General features: G+C 35.1%; 1 protein-coding gene across 33 annotated transcripts in view; it reads left to right on the plus strand.

The window, feature by feature from the left end:
- The window catches only part of PCDH9 (protocadherin 9), an 803,467-nt gene that overhangs the window by 14,370 nt on the left and 772,594 nt on the right, over positions 1-16,503 (plus strand). Inside the window, exon 3 of one of the 33 annotated variants that reach the window (XM_083820659.1) lies at positions 647-16,503. This exon is cut by the window's right edge and continues 1,215 nt beyond it. The exons of the other annotated variants lie outside the window; for them this stretch is intronic. Within the exon in view, the coding sequence (XP_083676785.1) occupies positions 647-652 (6 nt within the window). The 3' untranslated portion in view covers positions 653-16,503. The remainder of the gene's footprint in view (positions 1-646) is intronic. 33 annotated transcript variants of the gene reach the window in all.

Consider the following 16,503-nt stretch of genomic DNA (forward strand, 5'->3'; position numbering starts at 1 on the left):
GCACCAATAGTAAAACTGTAGTCATCTCCCATATTTTTAACAACTGCCAGATAAATAAAAAAATAAATGAAATCTACATCTGTCTAAGGACAGTAAACCTTGCCTGTTGAAATTTAATCTCTCCTGTGTACAGGAGATGGACTTTCCTATTTGAGATTTCATCAGTTTCATTTCAGAAAGCTGTTATATCTGTCAAACATTTCAGTTTGAAATGAATGGTGGTTTTTTTTTTTTTTTGCCTTTGTGTGCTACAAAAGCACCTGGTTGTCAATCAGCAGAAATAAAATGAGACAAGATGGATGATCCACTATTATGATTGGCATTTTATTTTTATTTTACAAGCCCTTTTTTCTTCCTCAAACTGCAATGACTTAAAAATGGCAAAGCATGTCTACGCTGTGAAAATACAAGAGAAACATGGATATAGCAAAGGGAACCCATCCTTGGTTTGCCCTGTTCCTGTTTGTTTTGACTACTTAGCCATTCTTCTGAGTGTTGGTACAGACCAGGTGGGCAACTACAGGAAACTGTAGTTGACTAGTGTGATAAATTGTGTGAATGGCACACAATCTTGTGAATGAGATTTAAATATGTTTTATGAGTGATATTTAAATACTTACTTTGCTTTTCTTTGTTTTTGCTATAGAATTAATACATTGCCACAAACCTCATGCAGTCCATAGTATTTAACTGATAGAGCAAGACAACTTCTGGATGAGCTCTGTAGGCTTTCAGAGTGTCTCCAGGCAAAGCAACAATCCAGGACTTTGAGCAAGTAATTTAAATCTCATGACAGTTTTGTTTTTAATTTGCTTCCCTGATTGCAAATCAGAATGTTTGTTTCTTAATGCAATTTTTCAAACTCTGGCCTAATAAATTGTCAAAATGGTGTGCACTTTTCGAGAGTGTTTAAAAAAATTGATGTATTTCTTAGAATCTGTAATGTATCTATTGATAGCATCCCTGCTGAGCATTGCTGGATTTCACTATTACTCTGCTTTCTTAAAAGCTAGGCTTTGGCCTTCTTCTGTGCATTAGCAATTGATTAAGAAGTATTCTAATCTGCCACAGAGTACCAAGAAACTAATGGCTTGTGGAGTATTTTAGTCTTTAAGCTTCCACTGCAAATTATATGAAAAATAGTGTCATTTGGCTGATGCTTAAATACCTCTCATTCTTCTATGAGGTATCGTTGCTGTCCGTTCTTATTCCTCTTTTTAATCTCCTCCTTCATTCTCTGAGTATACTTATTTTTGTAAAACATATGTATGCACATATAAGAAATCTGATATTTTCCTTCAAATGAATGCTATCAGCAGAGAATCAACACATTTTGAATATGATCTGTTCTAGCACATCCAACTTGTAACCACATGTTCTAGTAGGTAAGGACTAATAATGAACTAACTGACTTCATTAGTATATGAAGATCTTATCTGGAATTATATCTGGATTGAAGAATGATATTGGAAGTAAAACACTTTCTAAACTAGATAGGTATTTGCTTTGACTTGTTTCAATATATTTAAGAAAATCCAGTTAGAATGAATTACAGTTATTAATACAAATCTGAAAAGAAAATCAAGTCCTGAAATATGTAACATAAATTTTCTCTCTGTAGCTTGCTTGGTTGCATACTAAATTTATATTTCAAAACTGAGCTGAAGGATTGGCAGAGGAGAAACTAGGGCCTAACTTCGTAACTGGATTTGCAGAGATGTTAACTGTGACAGCTCCTTCTGGTTGTAACCGGAACAGAGGGAGTAAACAAAGGTAGCCTTAAGTTTCATGTCAAAATATGAAATGGCTTTAATTTAGTGGACTTGTAGTACTAAAGAATGTACAGGATGAGCAGAGATTGCAAGCTTTTTAGTGTTATGCACATGCGTTATAGTACTGACCAAATTTGATTCACTTGTAATTAACATTGTATAGGTGTATGCATCATGGAGGAGTGAAACTTGTTTCGTATGGTGTAATGAACTATAGGATTAATTTTTTCCTTCAGAGCAGTAAATGTCTGTATTGTCAGCAAAAATACACAAGCAAAATCCTCTGTATCTATCTTCACCTACAACTGCTGGAGTAATGTCCAATACTGTAGTACCAGTTAGCCTGCTGGGTATCACCAGTTATTTTTGTAGACATCCTGTATCTGTCATAGTTAAAACCAGCAGACAAAAAAACTGTTTAATATGTTTTGCTTGCTTGCATTTTTTTTTTTTTTAGAAAAGTCTTCATACTTGTCTCACAATGGTATAATGCATTCACAATTTGTAATAGGTGTGGTATCTCACTGAGACTTATGATAGAAAATTGATTCTGAAAACAACAGCAAAAATGTAAATCACAAAGCAGAACACTGGAGATTGCAATTCAGTAAGCGGATAGTGTTTCTTGAATTCAGCAATTTGAAAGGGAGATTGGGGTGAGAGATGAAAACATTTATGTATCTTTACATTTCAAAATGGGTAAAAGCTCAGTGTGGATGTCTGGACTTGCGGGAAAACTTAGCCTTTTAATAAGAAAGCTGGCAGTGCTGGTGTGATATAAAGAATGCCACTGATCCTTGAGTCTGCTTGTTTAAAGCAGCATGCTGAGCACTTTTCAGCAGAGCTGTTTCATACAGTGCCTACTAAGACACTTTATACATAGTTCAGATCAACTGCAGGCAAAGTACTTCGCATTGCCAGTTATGATTTTTATCTGTCATTAGGCACAGAAATTATTCCTGATTTCAGAACTTTCCTTCTCTGGATCAGCGGTGACCACACTGAAAAACATTCTGCATTCACCATCTCACAACTGGTATTTTTAACACTTACATGTCCTAATGCCAGATAGAAGCCTAACCTGTGAAGTTGAAGCCTATTGTTCAAGTTCATTTCAGCAAGCCTCTAGCTACTGAAGAACATTCTATCTCATTTCCTGCAATACTCAGTAAAGATATTTGAGGGTCAGAGGGCTCTGCACTTTGTGCTGTTGTTTGCTACTACTTATGATATTTGGAGTCTGGTAGGGATGCTGTGATAGCACCTTCAATTAAAAGCCATAGGCAACAAGCATAACAGACAGAAGCCTTAAGACTGCTTAACATTTTGCAGTTTCTTCAACTAGAGAAAAAACAGCATGAGAATAAACTATGTTAGCTTAATTGTGATTTTCACCTAAGCACTGCCCATGAGACCTCAGACCTAGCAGAAAACCCCATCTGAAATGTCAAGGGGCTTTTTTGTTTTAAGGTTGCTTAAATTTATCATATTTCCTTTAAAAAACAGCAACACAGTTCTACTCCAGTTTTAAAGACTTAAGCTTTGGCTGTCTGTCTTGGGTTTTCATTACTTTTACATGTATACAGTTGCACAGATAATGAGAAACCTGCAAAACCTGCATATCATTGCATGTAACATTGCTCTGCAACTATTTACCACCTCATTAGTTTTTTCAATAGCAAAGATAAGTTAGCATTCTGTCATGAAATTTGAACAGCCACCACATCCAGCTGAAGCTTATAAGCCAAGGCGTAATAACTTTCACAAACTGCATTAACTCTTGCAGAAGATGCAATCTTGTAAATACAATCTTGTAAAATAAAAAAAAAAAAGTGACTTTTTTATATCTATGTAGCCAATTTGTTTGACATTTTCTTCAGTAAATTTTTCTGCTCTCAGAAATCTTTTAAAATACAAAGGGAGGAATTAGGTTTTGCGTCAGTCTGCACAACTCAATTGACTGAGATAGAATTGATCTCATTTACATTTGGACTGTGCTGTACACTCATTATTCTTAAAATGTGATGTGCCTTCTTCTTATTTCTGTTAAGGCTTTATCTTCACTGCAAAACAGGTGTGTTTTACATCAAGATTGTTGTGAGGTAGCTGTCTAAATCTAAAATCCATGTGGAGAAATGAAACAGGTATTTTGTACCTTGATGTAGTTGATCAAGGTCAGCCCTGAACAATACACCTGGGGTTGATCTGAACTGGTTATGTACAGGTAAAACTACAACACCTTACCATTAGCACGATTTTATACAGCATTATCTTCTTCAGTGTAAGGTCATGTTACACTGTCTTGTGATTTTAAGGTGCCTTTGAGGATATGAATTGCATGTGTACTTATTCTAGATCCTTTTACACTTCTGAAGTGATGTAAAGTGAATCTTTGCCCTGCTGTCTGGCATACAATTTGGTCCTGTGGCTGCAGTAAAGTCCTTGTTGTACTTTCAGACTTATCCATTGTGACATTAGCAACAATATTCCTAAAAGTTGTGCCAGGCTTGCAGTACCATCTGGTATAGCTGCAATGCATTTTTATACCTTCTTCAGTGTTGGTGCTACCATTTTGCAAACTATGCATGATTGCATCAATGATTGCAGGTTCATACAGTGCTTATTACTCAGTCATTCCCCAAAACTGGAGTAGTATGAAGCATCAAAATCAAACGTTAGCTTAACACAGGCCATTAAGTTGTGATGGTGATGGTATAGATGTGTCTGTATTCAATTTTTACTTCAGTAAAACAGTATTTTATAGGAAGCATGATCAGAATAAAACATTTCATCCACAGTCTACTCAATCTTGACAATAAATGAGTATAATAGGAACAAATGGCACTTCCTTAGCAAGCTAGGTAGGCAGTCCTGAGCATGAGCAGTCTTCAGTTTTTCCGTGATGTAGTTTGAGTCTACTTGCTCCTAAGAATTCACTTCTCAGTATATGTCTCCCACATTTGTTAAAGTGTCTTCTGAAATTGCCCATAGGCTTGAATTAATGTCAACTGAAGGGTTACCATTCCATTAAAAATGCCTTTAAGATTTACTGTCTAACCTGGTAAGCAATCTGGATAAACAGTTGTTTTACACCTTGTGCCTCTTATTTGACGTTTTAAAAGTTCTCCCTTATATCTCTTAAAATATTCCTTTACCATTGCCTCCTCTCTTACCTTTTTATTTAAACTCAGTGACTCTTTTTGTTCTTTCTACTTCTGAATTTTTCAAAGTAGTTTGCTTGCCTAACGTCCTCCACAGATACTCTGCCCATCTAAGGATCCTCTCCTTTTCAGTATCTTCTTTTTTTAATACCCACCGCTGCCCCCTACCTCCCCCCAACCCCCCCCCAAAAAGCAACAACAACAACAACAAAAAAACTACAAGACAACATATTTGGTTCAGTCAGTAGTAACTCAGCAGCAGCTGACTGCTGCTTCCAATTATACCATATACTGGAAAGCCAAGTTGTTGAAGTACTGGAATCAATGTTATAATAAAACTAGTTAAGAAGCTAGCAGTGTCTCATAAAGGGTTCTGGACATTGTCTGATTTCTGCCATAAGCAAAATACTGACAAGTCCTGCTTTGTTTTGCTGCTTTTTCAGGTGGCAAAAAGCTAGACATACATTCATTATATTGTAAAATCACAACCTTCGAGATTTTGCTGAATCTGCCCTGCAGCTATTTATCACATGATTGCAGGGAATGAAAATAACATTTTTTACTTCTGCTAGGAATATGTTGCTAACCTTGAGGCAAGATAGTGCATAATTTTATGTGTGCCTAGTCTTGCTGTTATATATAGATTGTTCTGAGATGAATCAGTGTTTTCATTTCCCAGAATTTAGCACTAGTGTTTTATGAGAGCCAAGGAGATTTCATATACTTAGGCTCTTGGCTGCTACAGTGACCAGGGATCCCAAGTCTGAGTCACATTTACGCTAATGCCATTAATGTATATAGTCATGGAAAAGGGACAAGAAAATATTAATAGCATTTACTCCAAAGTTAAGTTGTTGTTGTTGTTGTTGAGGTTAGAGCTTGCGTGTAATAATCTTTCTGTAAAGGCTAACTGAGCCCAATCATGATTTCACATCTATTAATGTTATGTTTTTGAAATTACAGTTATTCCATTGATGTTTTCACTTGTAATCAAGAACTGAATCTGTCTCCTCATGTCTGTGTGCTAATCCCTCTTTCTTCCTCCCACAAGCAATAGTCTGCACAAAACTGAAAGATCTCTAAGACTTTTTTTTTTTTTTCTCCCTGCAGCACCCATCCTTCCCTTGTGTCTTGAATAGTCTGTTCTTTAATATGAAGTATTAATTTACTTTAAATAGAAGGAATTAGGGAAACTGGGGCTCAGTCCCTCACCACAATTATGAATTTAACCATTAAAATTATCTGATGCTTTTGAAAGCATAGCTCTATTATAGCTTTGTAGTTAATATACAGTTATGATTTCTTTGTTTAGTTTATTTACAGGATGACCCGCAGTGGGAGTTTTTAAACATGTTATAATAATTTCTGCTATTACGTGGATACTTTCTGTCATGTCCCACTTTAGAGCTTCTTATGTATAGAGACAGCATTTTTTAGGTATTACCTAGAGATACAAATTTGTGGAGTGCAATTTCCAAACTAAGTTCACTGAGTTCCAGTTTTTAATGTTTCTGACACTTAAACATCTTAAGAACAGCAGAACAGCATGAAATTTATTGGATTTTTTTTAGGAGTACATTGATGAAAACAATAGTATGTACAAATCAGGCCATTTTAAGAAATAAAGCACTTTTGAATGTAGAGATATTAGGATTGTCTGTGCCCTAGCAGAAACTTGTACAGTTATAAAATAAGTGTTTATCTTCTAGCCATGGGGTACAAAAGAATCACATTTTAAATCCATGGATCTGTGGTATTTTGAGGTAGTTTAATGCAATGGTGAGACAAATTGTACTAAATCCAAAACCATTGGAGCTTCAGATTATGCTGCTTTAAATTGCTGTGTAAATTTTGTTTAACAGATTTCTAGTTGATTAAAGCTTGAGGAAAAAAAGAAAAGGCAGAAAGAGAAAAGTTTAGTTTTACTCCTGTGAACTGGGGGAGGGAGTGGGGTTAGCTATCTCAAAATATGAGAGCAGCAGTCCACTTTTGCAGACTTAGCAGAGGCACAAATATCATGACAAATTCTGTACAACATACTTGGGCAAAATGCCTGTTTGTTTTATTGAGAATTTTGTCTCCTTAAGACCTGTTTTCGCCTTATCTCTGAGTTTCTTGGACAAACTGTGTTGACTCTGATCCAGTAAAGTAGAGCAAGCTTCTTAATCTGGCATGTTAAATGAAAGCTCAGCTGGGAAAGGAATGCAGTATTTTGTCTTTGCATTTCAATTGAATTGAAACTTATTATTTTAAGCTTAGGCTGTGATAATCATCTCCAAGCAATATAACATCATTTACAAAGTCAGGTGATAGATACTGGGACTGGATACAAGGATATGATGGGACACAGCTTTCCTGTTAATAAAAACATAAATAAATAAATACAACATTCAAACTTCCTTATTCATGTCTTTGAAGCAGCTCAGCTCTGACTTGCAGCACTCCTGCTGTTTTGAGTTGCGGACCTTTCTTTCAATACAAAAAACAAATTATGCTAATCCACATGCTAGGCAAAAGCCCATTTGAGAATAGCTGAAAGTCCAAAAGAAGTTTCACTTTTGACCACATCCCCGTTTTGAACCAAGACAGCTAATGCAGAAAGGGTGGCCACAACTAGAGGTGTGCTGAGGGCCTTTCACATCTTCCCTAAAATTCTGGCATCATTTTTTCCTCTCATCTTGCCTTTCTTTAGGGAAATTACTCGTATTTTACACTAGAGTAATAGCCAAAAGAGTTGGACCTTTTATTCCTAAAACAAACATGGATATATATATATTTTCCATTTGTGTTGAGACTTCAGTCTCTACCAACAATGTGAAAAGAAATCATCAAATGTTCTGTAACTCTTTAAGCGATTATCACTGAATACATAGTATGGTTCCAAATGTAGTAAAGACATAAAAGTTCAAAAAATAAAATCTAGCACAAATCATAAACAAGTAACTGATGGAAATATGAACATACATTTTTTTGATGTTAATACGTATAAGTTTTGAAATGTAAAAACATTGTCAGCAATCCTGGGAGTGATATAGAATATCTTATTTTCATAAAGGTGAATGATGTGAGGCTACATGTACACTAAATAATTATAATCTAATTTATTTCCCAGGAGTACTGAAGATGCTCAGCTTAATATACAGAAGTATTTGTTAAGAATGTTACCAAATCAATATGGTGGGCTTAGACTAAGATCATACCGGAAGCTCCATCCTTCAGTTGTTCTCTGAATCATAAGAAGAAACTGATTGTGTCAAATGGAAAGTGAGAAATAATGTAATCTAATCAGTCTGCACTTTGGCCGAGTCATTTTAGGCTGGCCAAGATTTCTTTCCTATTCTCAGTTCATATAGGTATTTGACACAATACTGAAGAATTGACCATTTTAATTGTGCATATGTTTTCCTGGAAAGTGAGAGTCTTGGTAGGTTCATGGGGGTCTTTATCAGCGGGTTACTTGCACAACGTTCCTCAGGGTGAGCCAGCAGGAAGAAACACAGTTGGTTGCATCAGTACTTGCACCAACACTCTGCTGGGAATTGCAGTAGTTAAGAGAGCACAGGAGAAATAGATATTTTCCTCCTTCACAGCTTTTATTGCTTCCCCTGAAGCCTTCTGTCCATGATTCTTGTTGATTTTTGAACTCCATGAAGTTTTTTTTTATTATTATTATTTTTATTGGTTCTGGGAACTGTCACTTTTTAGAAATCTGTTACTGAAAGTTTTGTGTCTTTTTTTTTTTCTGAGTCTGTGGACTTGGTTTTCCATCTGTTTACAGTACTTTTGCATCTCTTCCTATTTTCTAACCAAAGAAAACATGAATATTCTTACCTTTTCCCTCTCTCTAATCTAGTCTAGTATACCGCAGACATATTGGTATTCACCTTTGCTATATTTCACAGGAGAATGTGCAAATACACGGAGTAACCCTTACTTGTTATGCACTGAATATGATGGAGACATACTGTTGCATGTTTCTGGATTGTGCAGCTTTAGCAACACTTAATATCAGCTATATTGATTTAATTGGTGTATTTTCCTCTGGAATCTCACAAAACCTTGCTGTTTCGTAAAACAGTCCATTTTATTCAGTATAAATGAGAGTTACTTTGAACAAAGCAGGCAATTACTTATATGGGATCTAATGCTGTGTAACTTCTGAAAATGAAAAAAAAAGTTGTTTATATAAATAATATAAATTTTAAAGTATTTTATAATAGATATCATTATTACTGTTTCAGTAAAGGTTACTGTTTCAGTAAAGGATAAACTGAGGTATAGAGAAACAACGTCTTAAAAGTGACACCTGTTTTCAAAGCCAAGAATGGAATGTGGACTAAATATTATATACATTACATACAGTGGCCCTTTTTGTCAAATTATTATTGAACTAGGTATAAAATTTGATGTTTTTATGGAGGAAAATTGAACTTTTAGAAAGATGAGAATGCCAACAGAACATCAGCAGTTATTTACATAGTATTGTCAGGGACAACTATTCTGGAGACAATTCAGTGAATCAGAGCTGTTTGATTAATCAAATCAAGTCTCTGTTGTAGCAATGCAAAGAGGTTATGTCTGCTGGCAGTCTGATATGAAATCAAATGTTTATGGATTAATGAACACAAGACAATTGCTTCTAAGCCTCTTTTCAAGTAAAATTCGTGGTCTTTAGAAATATGGATAAGTAGGGAATGATTAGCTGGATCTGACAGCACAAGTGAGAATTTATCCCCTCAAACATGCACTCTTTACAATTAAAGAAAATCTAAGCTATTAAAAGCAGGCAAAATAAAGCAAAGAACAAAATTTACAAGTTGTGTTTGTTATTTTATTAACATAAGGTAATTAAGCAAATTGTAATCATGGTTTCATTAGTTGAAGGATAAACTTAACAGAGCTTTATTATTACAAATTAAATGAAGAACTAACCCACAATCTGCTTTTTAAAAAGCAGTCCGGGCCTCATCTTCAAATGACCCTTGCACTTTAATGAACTGAAAAAAAAAAATCATTTTTTCTTTTATAACATTTGTTGTTCATTATATTATCTTTAAAAACTGTGAACAGTGTGCATATTATAAAAGGAAATGTGTAATCCATTTGAGCATAAAAGAAAGCTCTTCAGCTTTTATAGGAATTGACTCAGAAATAATTCAGGTACAATTTTGTGTTCCCTTTGGTCTCTTTCTTCTCTGAGAAGGCTCTCTGATTTGGTTTGATACTAAATTAGTTATATCTAAATGCCACCTTCGTTTCTGCCCCCACTGAGCTTAACAGTTCATTTTCCAGGCTAGAATAAAGAAATACTTGCTTTCATATTTTATCCAATCCCCATGGTGCAATAGACCAATAAGAACTATGTAGTTCTTACTGAGTTAAGAGAATAGGAGCACTTCTCTGAAGAAAATTGGCTGGCTTTCATTCACTGCATAAAAAAAAAAGATCAATTAAAAATGAAAACAGCTGGAAATGAAGATCTTCCTCTTGTCAAAGGTGAAAATTAAGCTACTCCCTGATTTTTATTTTTTTTAGTTTTTTAGTTTTTTTTAAGATGATTCTCTTACTTGCTAAGGTAACAATGACAGCATTACCTGATTGGGCTTACTTTTGGAAAATCGACTATGAGTAAAATATGATGTACAAGTAGTTTCACTGACTACTCCACACAAGATAACTAAATTCTAAGTTCATATGGGGATGAAATTTTTATCAAAACAGTTTAGAGATAGCAAAAGTCTCCCATTAAAATCTGTGGGAATTTTAAAATTGATATTAAGTCCTTTTGAAAAGTCTGCTGCCTTCTTTCCTCATGTTTAGCTCAGGGGGATCGCAGAACTAAATCCTGTGGGTGTTGGCTGCTGCTTTACCTGAAAGCTGATCTGGAGGTTAAAGTATTTTCAATGGAAACTTTAGTAACGACAATATTTGATCTGAAAAGGAAAAAAAAAAGGCAAGACAAAACACTGTCTTAAAATTATAACAGGTAGGTTCTATTTTGTTCAAAGAGAAACTCCATGAACTGGCTACTTTGATCAAGTTTCATTCTACATCATCATCTCAAAGTTGTGTTTCTTTTGGCATGTAGTAGCCACTGTACTTCACATTTTTTAATCATTTACTTCAGTACTACTAATTTTATTTTATTTTTGTAATTTTACTTATATTATGCAGTAAAGGAGAATATGATGTCGCTCAGCATGTTGCCTTATTATCATGCATGTGCATGCAGATTTGTGTTACAGATATGTACACATGCATGTATGTACAGGATTATATACACTTACTGAAATACATTGAGGTTCTAAACCTTAAAGAAAATGCTGGCCAAAGGTACATTATTCATTTGCCTAAAAAGCATGCACTGGTATATAGTTAATAGTTAAAGAGTCATGGAAAACTCAAAGTCATTTTCAACACTTTCAGAAAACGTTACTTCTCTTTTGATTTATTCAACATTGCTTTACATTTGCAAGTTAAGAAGTAAACCAAGTCCTCTGATTGTACTGGACATTCTCCTTGTTTATATAAACAGCTGAAGATCTAATTCTGTGACATTTGAAGATCTATTTTAGAAGATAAAAATAGATGGGAGATATTTGTTTGGAAAGGTAGTACAATTGCAGTCCAAATCAACAAGAGGCTTATCCCATACAGACCTACTGTGCATATACATCCAAGGTGAATATATGCTGTAGGAATACCTTTAGACAAAGCCATCACATAAGACAGAAGGGATGAACAGTTTGTAACTGCCAGGCTCCTTAGTGGCCAGTACTCTGACTACATCCCTATCCCTGCTGTTCACAGACTGAATGAGAATTAAAACAGCTAGGGATGCCATTAAGGCATTGGCTAGCATATGAAGGGAAAGAGTTTCTAACCGTAAGAAATCATGAGGTATGTCCATGTGTATTTCTTATTCCATTTGGGTTTATTTGCATTTTAGTATTTGTTTCTTGATGTCAAAGTCTTCAGGATTAGAATTGTGTGAAACTTTGCTCCTGTAGGAGCTTTGCAGGTATTTTCAAACTTTCAGCCTGGGAAACACAGACTGGAAACACTGGTACTGAGGCAGAGCTGTCAGATACTGTGGTTTCCACATCAGGTATGTAGCACTATTGCTTTGTGCTAGAAGATAGAATCCTTGTAAAAACATGGTATGTGTGTTTGTTCATGTAATGGATAGACAGTGTCTATGCTGATGAAAAGTCCTGTCTTGAACATCTTAGGCAAAGTCCATGAGTTTGGGCTAATGCAAACAGCAGTGCAGACTGGTGTGCCTTTTTTTGAAGTGCTTGGCACCCACTACTGCTACTATTACTTTTAAAGGGCTCCTAAGGTCAGAAATAGACACCTAAACCTTCTTTTCCAGTCAAATTTCTCTTTCAGATATTGACTGTGTACTGTTGTTCAGCATGCATTAAGATCTTTTAAACTATTTGCATTTGACCCTTTTATTTTCGTATTAGAAATAAAATTTTGCAAAAGTGTTTTACTATAAGTGTATCCTTCTGTTTTAAAGTGTTGGAAAGCATACAGGGACACTTGGCTGGTGTGGACCATTTTTTCATTAAATTTTGTATTATAAGGGTTTAAATTCAACAGTGAAATCTCAAGTATTTTTACAACTACTCATAGAAAACAATTCCTGTTTTCCTTTCAGTAAAGAATGTGTTAAGTTTTGGTTAGGCTTGAGCAGCCCCATCTAACTTAAACATGATTCTTCTGCACAGAATTTTCCACTTGCTATGCTCTGTGTACATCAAAGCAAATGAATAAAACTAGCTAAGTGATCTGGTGATAATAAGCACTGCACCCATGGGTCAGTAAGCCTGATTCATGCAACAGTATGCTAAGAAACTTGAGTGGTGTGTACAGGGCAGGTAGATCATGCTATCACATTTATGATTGCTATTCTAGAAAAAAAAAGGATAAGATCTTGCTGGAGTTTCAAATGGCAATGCAGCAGTGGAAGTAAAATAATTCCAAAAGACAAGTCAGGTCCTAGAAATAAAATGTTACAACTCTAACTATCTGATATATCTAAGAGGAAGTTTATTTTAAAATTTCCTCTACTTTGTGGAAGATTCTGAAGCTTTGGCTGTTTCATTATTTTTGTGATTGATTTGCATATTTATTTCCCTTCTCATTTTATTTCAGAATTAAAATCTCTAAATATTTAGACTTTTTTCTTATTTAAAGATTGTGTTTGGATATATCACTGAACACAAATCTTAGTACAATTAATATGCAAACAAGTTTTTCTGTAAAGAGTTCACTAAATAATCAATCCCCAACCCTGGATTCCTGGATAAGAGCTTGTATCTGTTACTTTTTCATGTCAGTAGAATTATGCCAACTTTTACAAGTTTAAATTAGTTAAGCTCACGAAAGGTTGATTTTTGGTTGGTTTCCTTGCTTGTTTTCAAAAAAAAAAAAAGAAAAAAAAGGTACCATGGAAAGAAGGATAGGGGACACAGGCTTGCTTTGGGATAGAAACCCTGTGCCTTTGTGTATATGCATGTGTGTGTGTGCATGTGCATGCACGTGAGAGTGAATATCCAGACAAACAAATCACTTTGCAGGGTAAAAAATGTTGAATTAAAAAGAGAAACAGTGGTGTTTACAGTGGTGTTTACAGAGTATCTTGTATTTAACTAGAGCAGCCCTGGAAAGCAGTACTCCCAGTAATCTCTCTTTAACAGATTCAAGTGGAAGAAAGCCAAGTTGTTTGGTTGCACAATAGGTTGCAATCATGTGGGACAGTTCCCAGTTGGGAGCTGAAAACTGAAAACCTGACATGCATAAGTGAATGAAGCTACCCTACATGACTGTTGATTTAAGATTTTTCCCCCTCCTTAAAAATACAGCTGGGCTTCTGCCTTTGTCAGGGTACTGAAGAGGCAACACTTTGTGAGACAGAAAATTAGTTTTAAATTGACATTTTGGATGTCGGTGATAATTTACCCTGACATTATGGCTATTGGTTGTGATTGTGACAAGCAGGCTTGATCCAAGTGGGCACTGTAAGAGCCAAATTTAATAGACTACCGTTGTAATTTCCTGCGGTGCAGACTGCAGAGACTTTCCAATGTTCCTTCACCACAACAGTCAGGGATTACTAAATAACAAGTCCACAGGACTAGGGTAGGATTGAAAAGATTAATGGAATATGACAAAATTGCACCTAAGGGGGAAAATCTGTAGCAGTTTTTGTATGGTGATGTGGTAGATCAGGCAAATTGTCAATTGCTACTGATCTTTACACATGCATGTCTTCAAAGAAAGTGTGTGAAAATCAGGCAGAATCCAGCTATGTGGCTAAGGCTGTCATAAACATTTATGTCATCAACTGCATAAATCATTTAATACTATCATTTTAAGTATTTGCATGATCAACTATATTAAGCATCAGTAGATTGAAGGCACTGTACTAAATCATTTTTTACTCTGCTATAACCTTTATCCTGCTAAACTAAATCCTAAAAGATTAAAATGTAGGGTTAGTCCAACCCTTCTTTTCAAGGATAATTAAGGAATACAGTTACTGTTTAGGAAGAGTGTTTCCAGCTTTAGAACTTTATATATGTATATATATATATATATAATTGGTTTGGAGTCGTCATATTCTGACCTGATGTTAAATAAAAACCTTTCTATCCTTTTGATAAATATCTATTTCAAAACAACAATAACAGTCTTAGCCTCTTAGCCCCCAGTTATTATGGGATATTGATGTATTTTTAATAAACTGTTTATCACTATGAAATGTCAGAAGTTTGTAAACAGATCCTTGGTTTCTTTTCACACTGGCTTAAACTAAGAATGCCACCGCTGATGGCAGTGGATTTACATCACATACATACAAAGAGAAGGAAGAAAAGAGCTATTCAGTTTTATTTTTAGAATAACTTTTCTTTGGAAAGGAACATATCTATTTAACATTGTTTATTATCTCTACAAGAAAGGTAAAATTTGGAATAATTTATTGGACTTAAGTGGAACAGTTTTAGATTTATGCTGTGTTCATGATAGTTGAACTTAGCCCTTCAAGTAAGATACTTTTTTTTTTTTTCAGTTTGGTATAAACATTTAATGATTATGAAAAATAGCAAGTTGTGGAAGGGTTAAAGTTTTGTCTATGTAGATTAACGCTAGCGAGAGAAATTTAAAAAAGAAAAATCACAAACATTTTTTAGTTGCTGTCTGAGGTAATCCCTCATGTATTGTGAATTGTTTAAGGGGGCACTTCTTCAGTAGCGTTGACTGAAGAAGCTTTGTTGTTATTTAGACTTGTTACTAGTGGAACAGCAAGCGATTTGTTAATTCCATTAGCCATCTTTTCTGCACACTGGAAAAACTGAATGTAATTGTAAACTCTTTCTACTGTATACTTAAGCCATCAAGAGTCCTGGAAGGCTTTGGTTATACTCTTCAAAGATATCGGTTAGGAAAGGGTGGGCTATGTTGTGTCTTTAAAACAGAAATAGGGAAAAAATATGCCACAGAATGTAAGCTGAAAGATTTATTTTTAACCCAAAATAATGTTCTAATACAAAAACACTGAGTTTTTGTATTAATCTGACTCGTAAAGTCCATTTAAAAAACTTATGACTGGTAAAGATTCTAGTTACCTATTTATTTTTTTAGTAAGTCTTATAAGTCCTAAAAGTACAACCTGTCAGTATGCCATTAGTGTTTTCTCCAAATCTGTCTTGTCTCCAGAAGCAATGCCAGGGACTTCATGTTTCCCTCCCTTTGGGTTCCCAAGGCAATCCATAGGTCTCTTCCTGTGTGCTGTTGCATGTGGTAGGCACATGGGTATAGCAGTACTCAAATTGATAGGCTTGCTGCACTCTTGTGCATATTTGGTGCAGTCAGGGTTCATATTTTTCTGTCTTTTCACCATGAAATCTCTGGTGGTTTAGTGGACAGAAAAAGTGAAAAATACCATGTGAATCTGGAAAAAATAATTAGCATTTCTTCCTGTTGTTAACAGGGGTTGCTGAAAACCTAGTCTTACTGTGTTTAGCAAGAAAAAGCAAAGAGACCTTCCGGGATTAGGAGCCCAGCCAAAAGTTGATTACATCTGAATTGGAGTGTCTGCCCTCTAAGTGATCACTGGTATTGAATAGTAGTTTTGCACAGAGAGGGTAAACTTTTTTCGATAGAAGAGATAGTTATATTGAAAAGACAATGAGGCTCTTTGGTTCAAGAAGCTTCGTTTGGTGAAGTCCAGGAAAAGAACATAAGCATTTGATTCTTCCCATGTACTTAAAAAAAATAGCAAGCTGTCTTCTAGAGATCTTAATGTCCAAAAATTCCTTAGTGGTGTTTAAAAATCCACAATCGGTTATTCCAAATGTCAGCATATTGCTTTTATTTCAGCAATAAGGAATGGAAAGCTGTCTTCTCTGCAATGCTTTTGAGTTGTTCAGATAGCACATTACAGATTGGTTAAATGCAACTCACATAACCCTACCATGCTCTGTTTGAAAGGACAGTGAAACTTTTAATTCATTATTGGGTAATTTTCTGGTATGCTTTTTCCTCAGTTTGAGTGACAG

This window comes from Anser anser, assembly GCF_964211835.1.
Source record: "Anser anser genome assembly, chromosome: 1".
NCBI lineage: Eukaryota > Metazoa > Chordata > Aves > Anseriformes > Anatidae > Anser > Anser anser.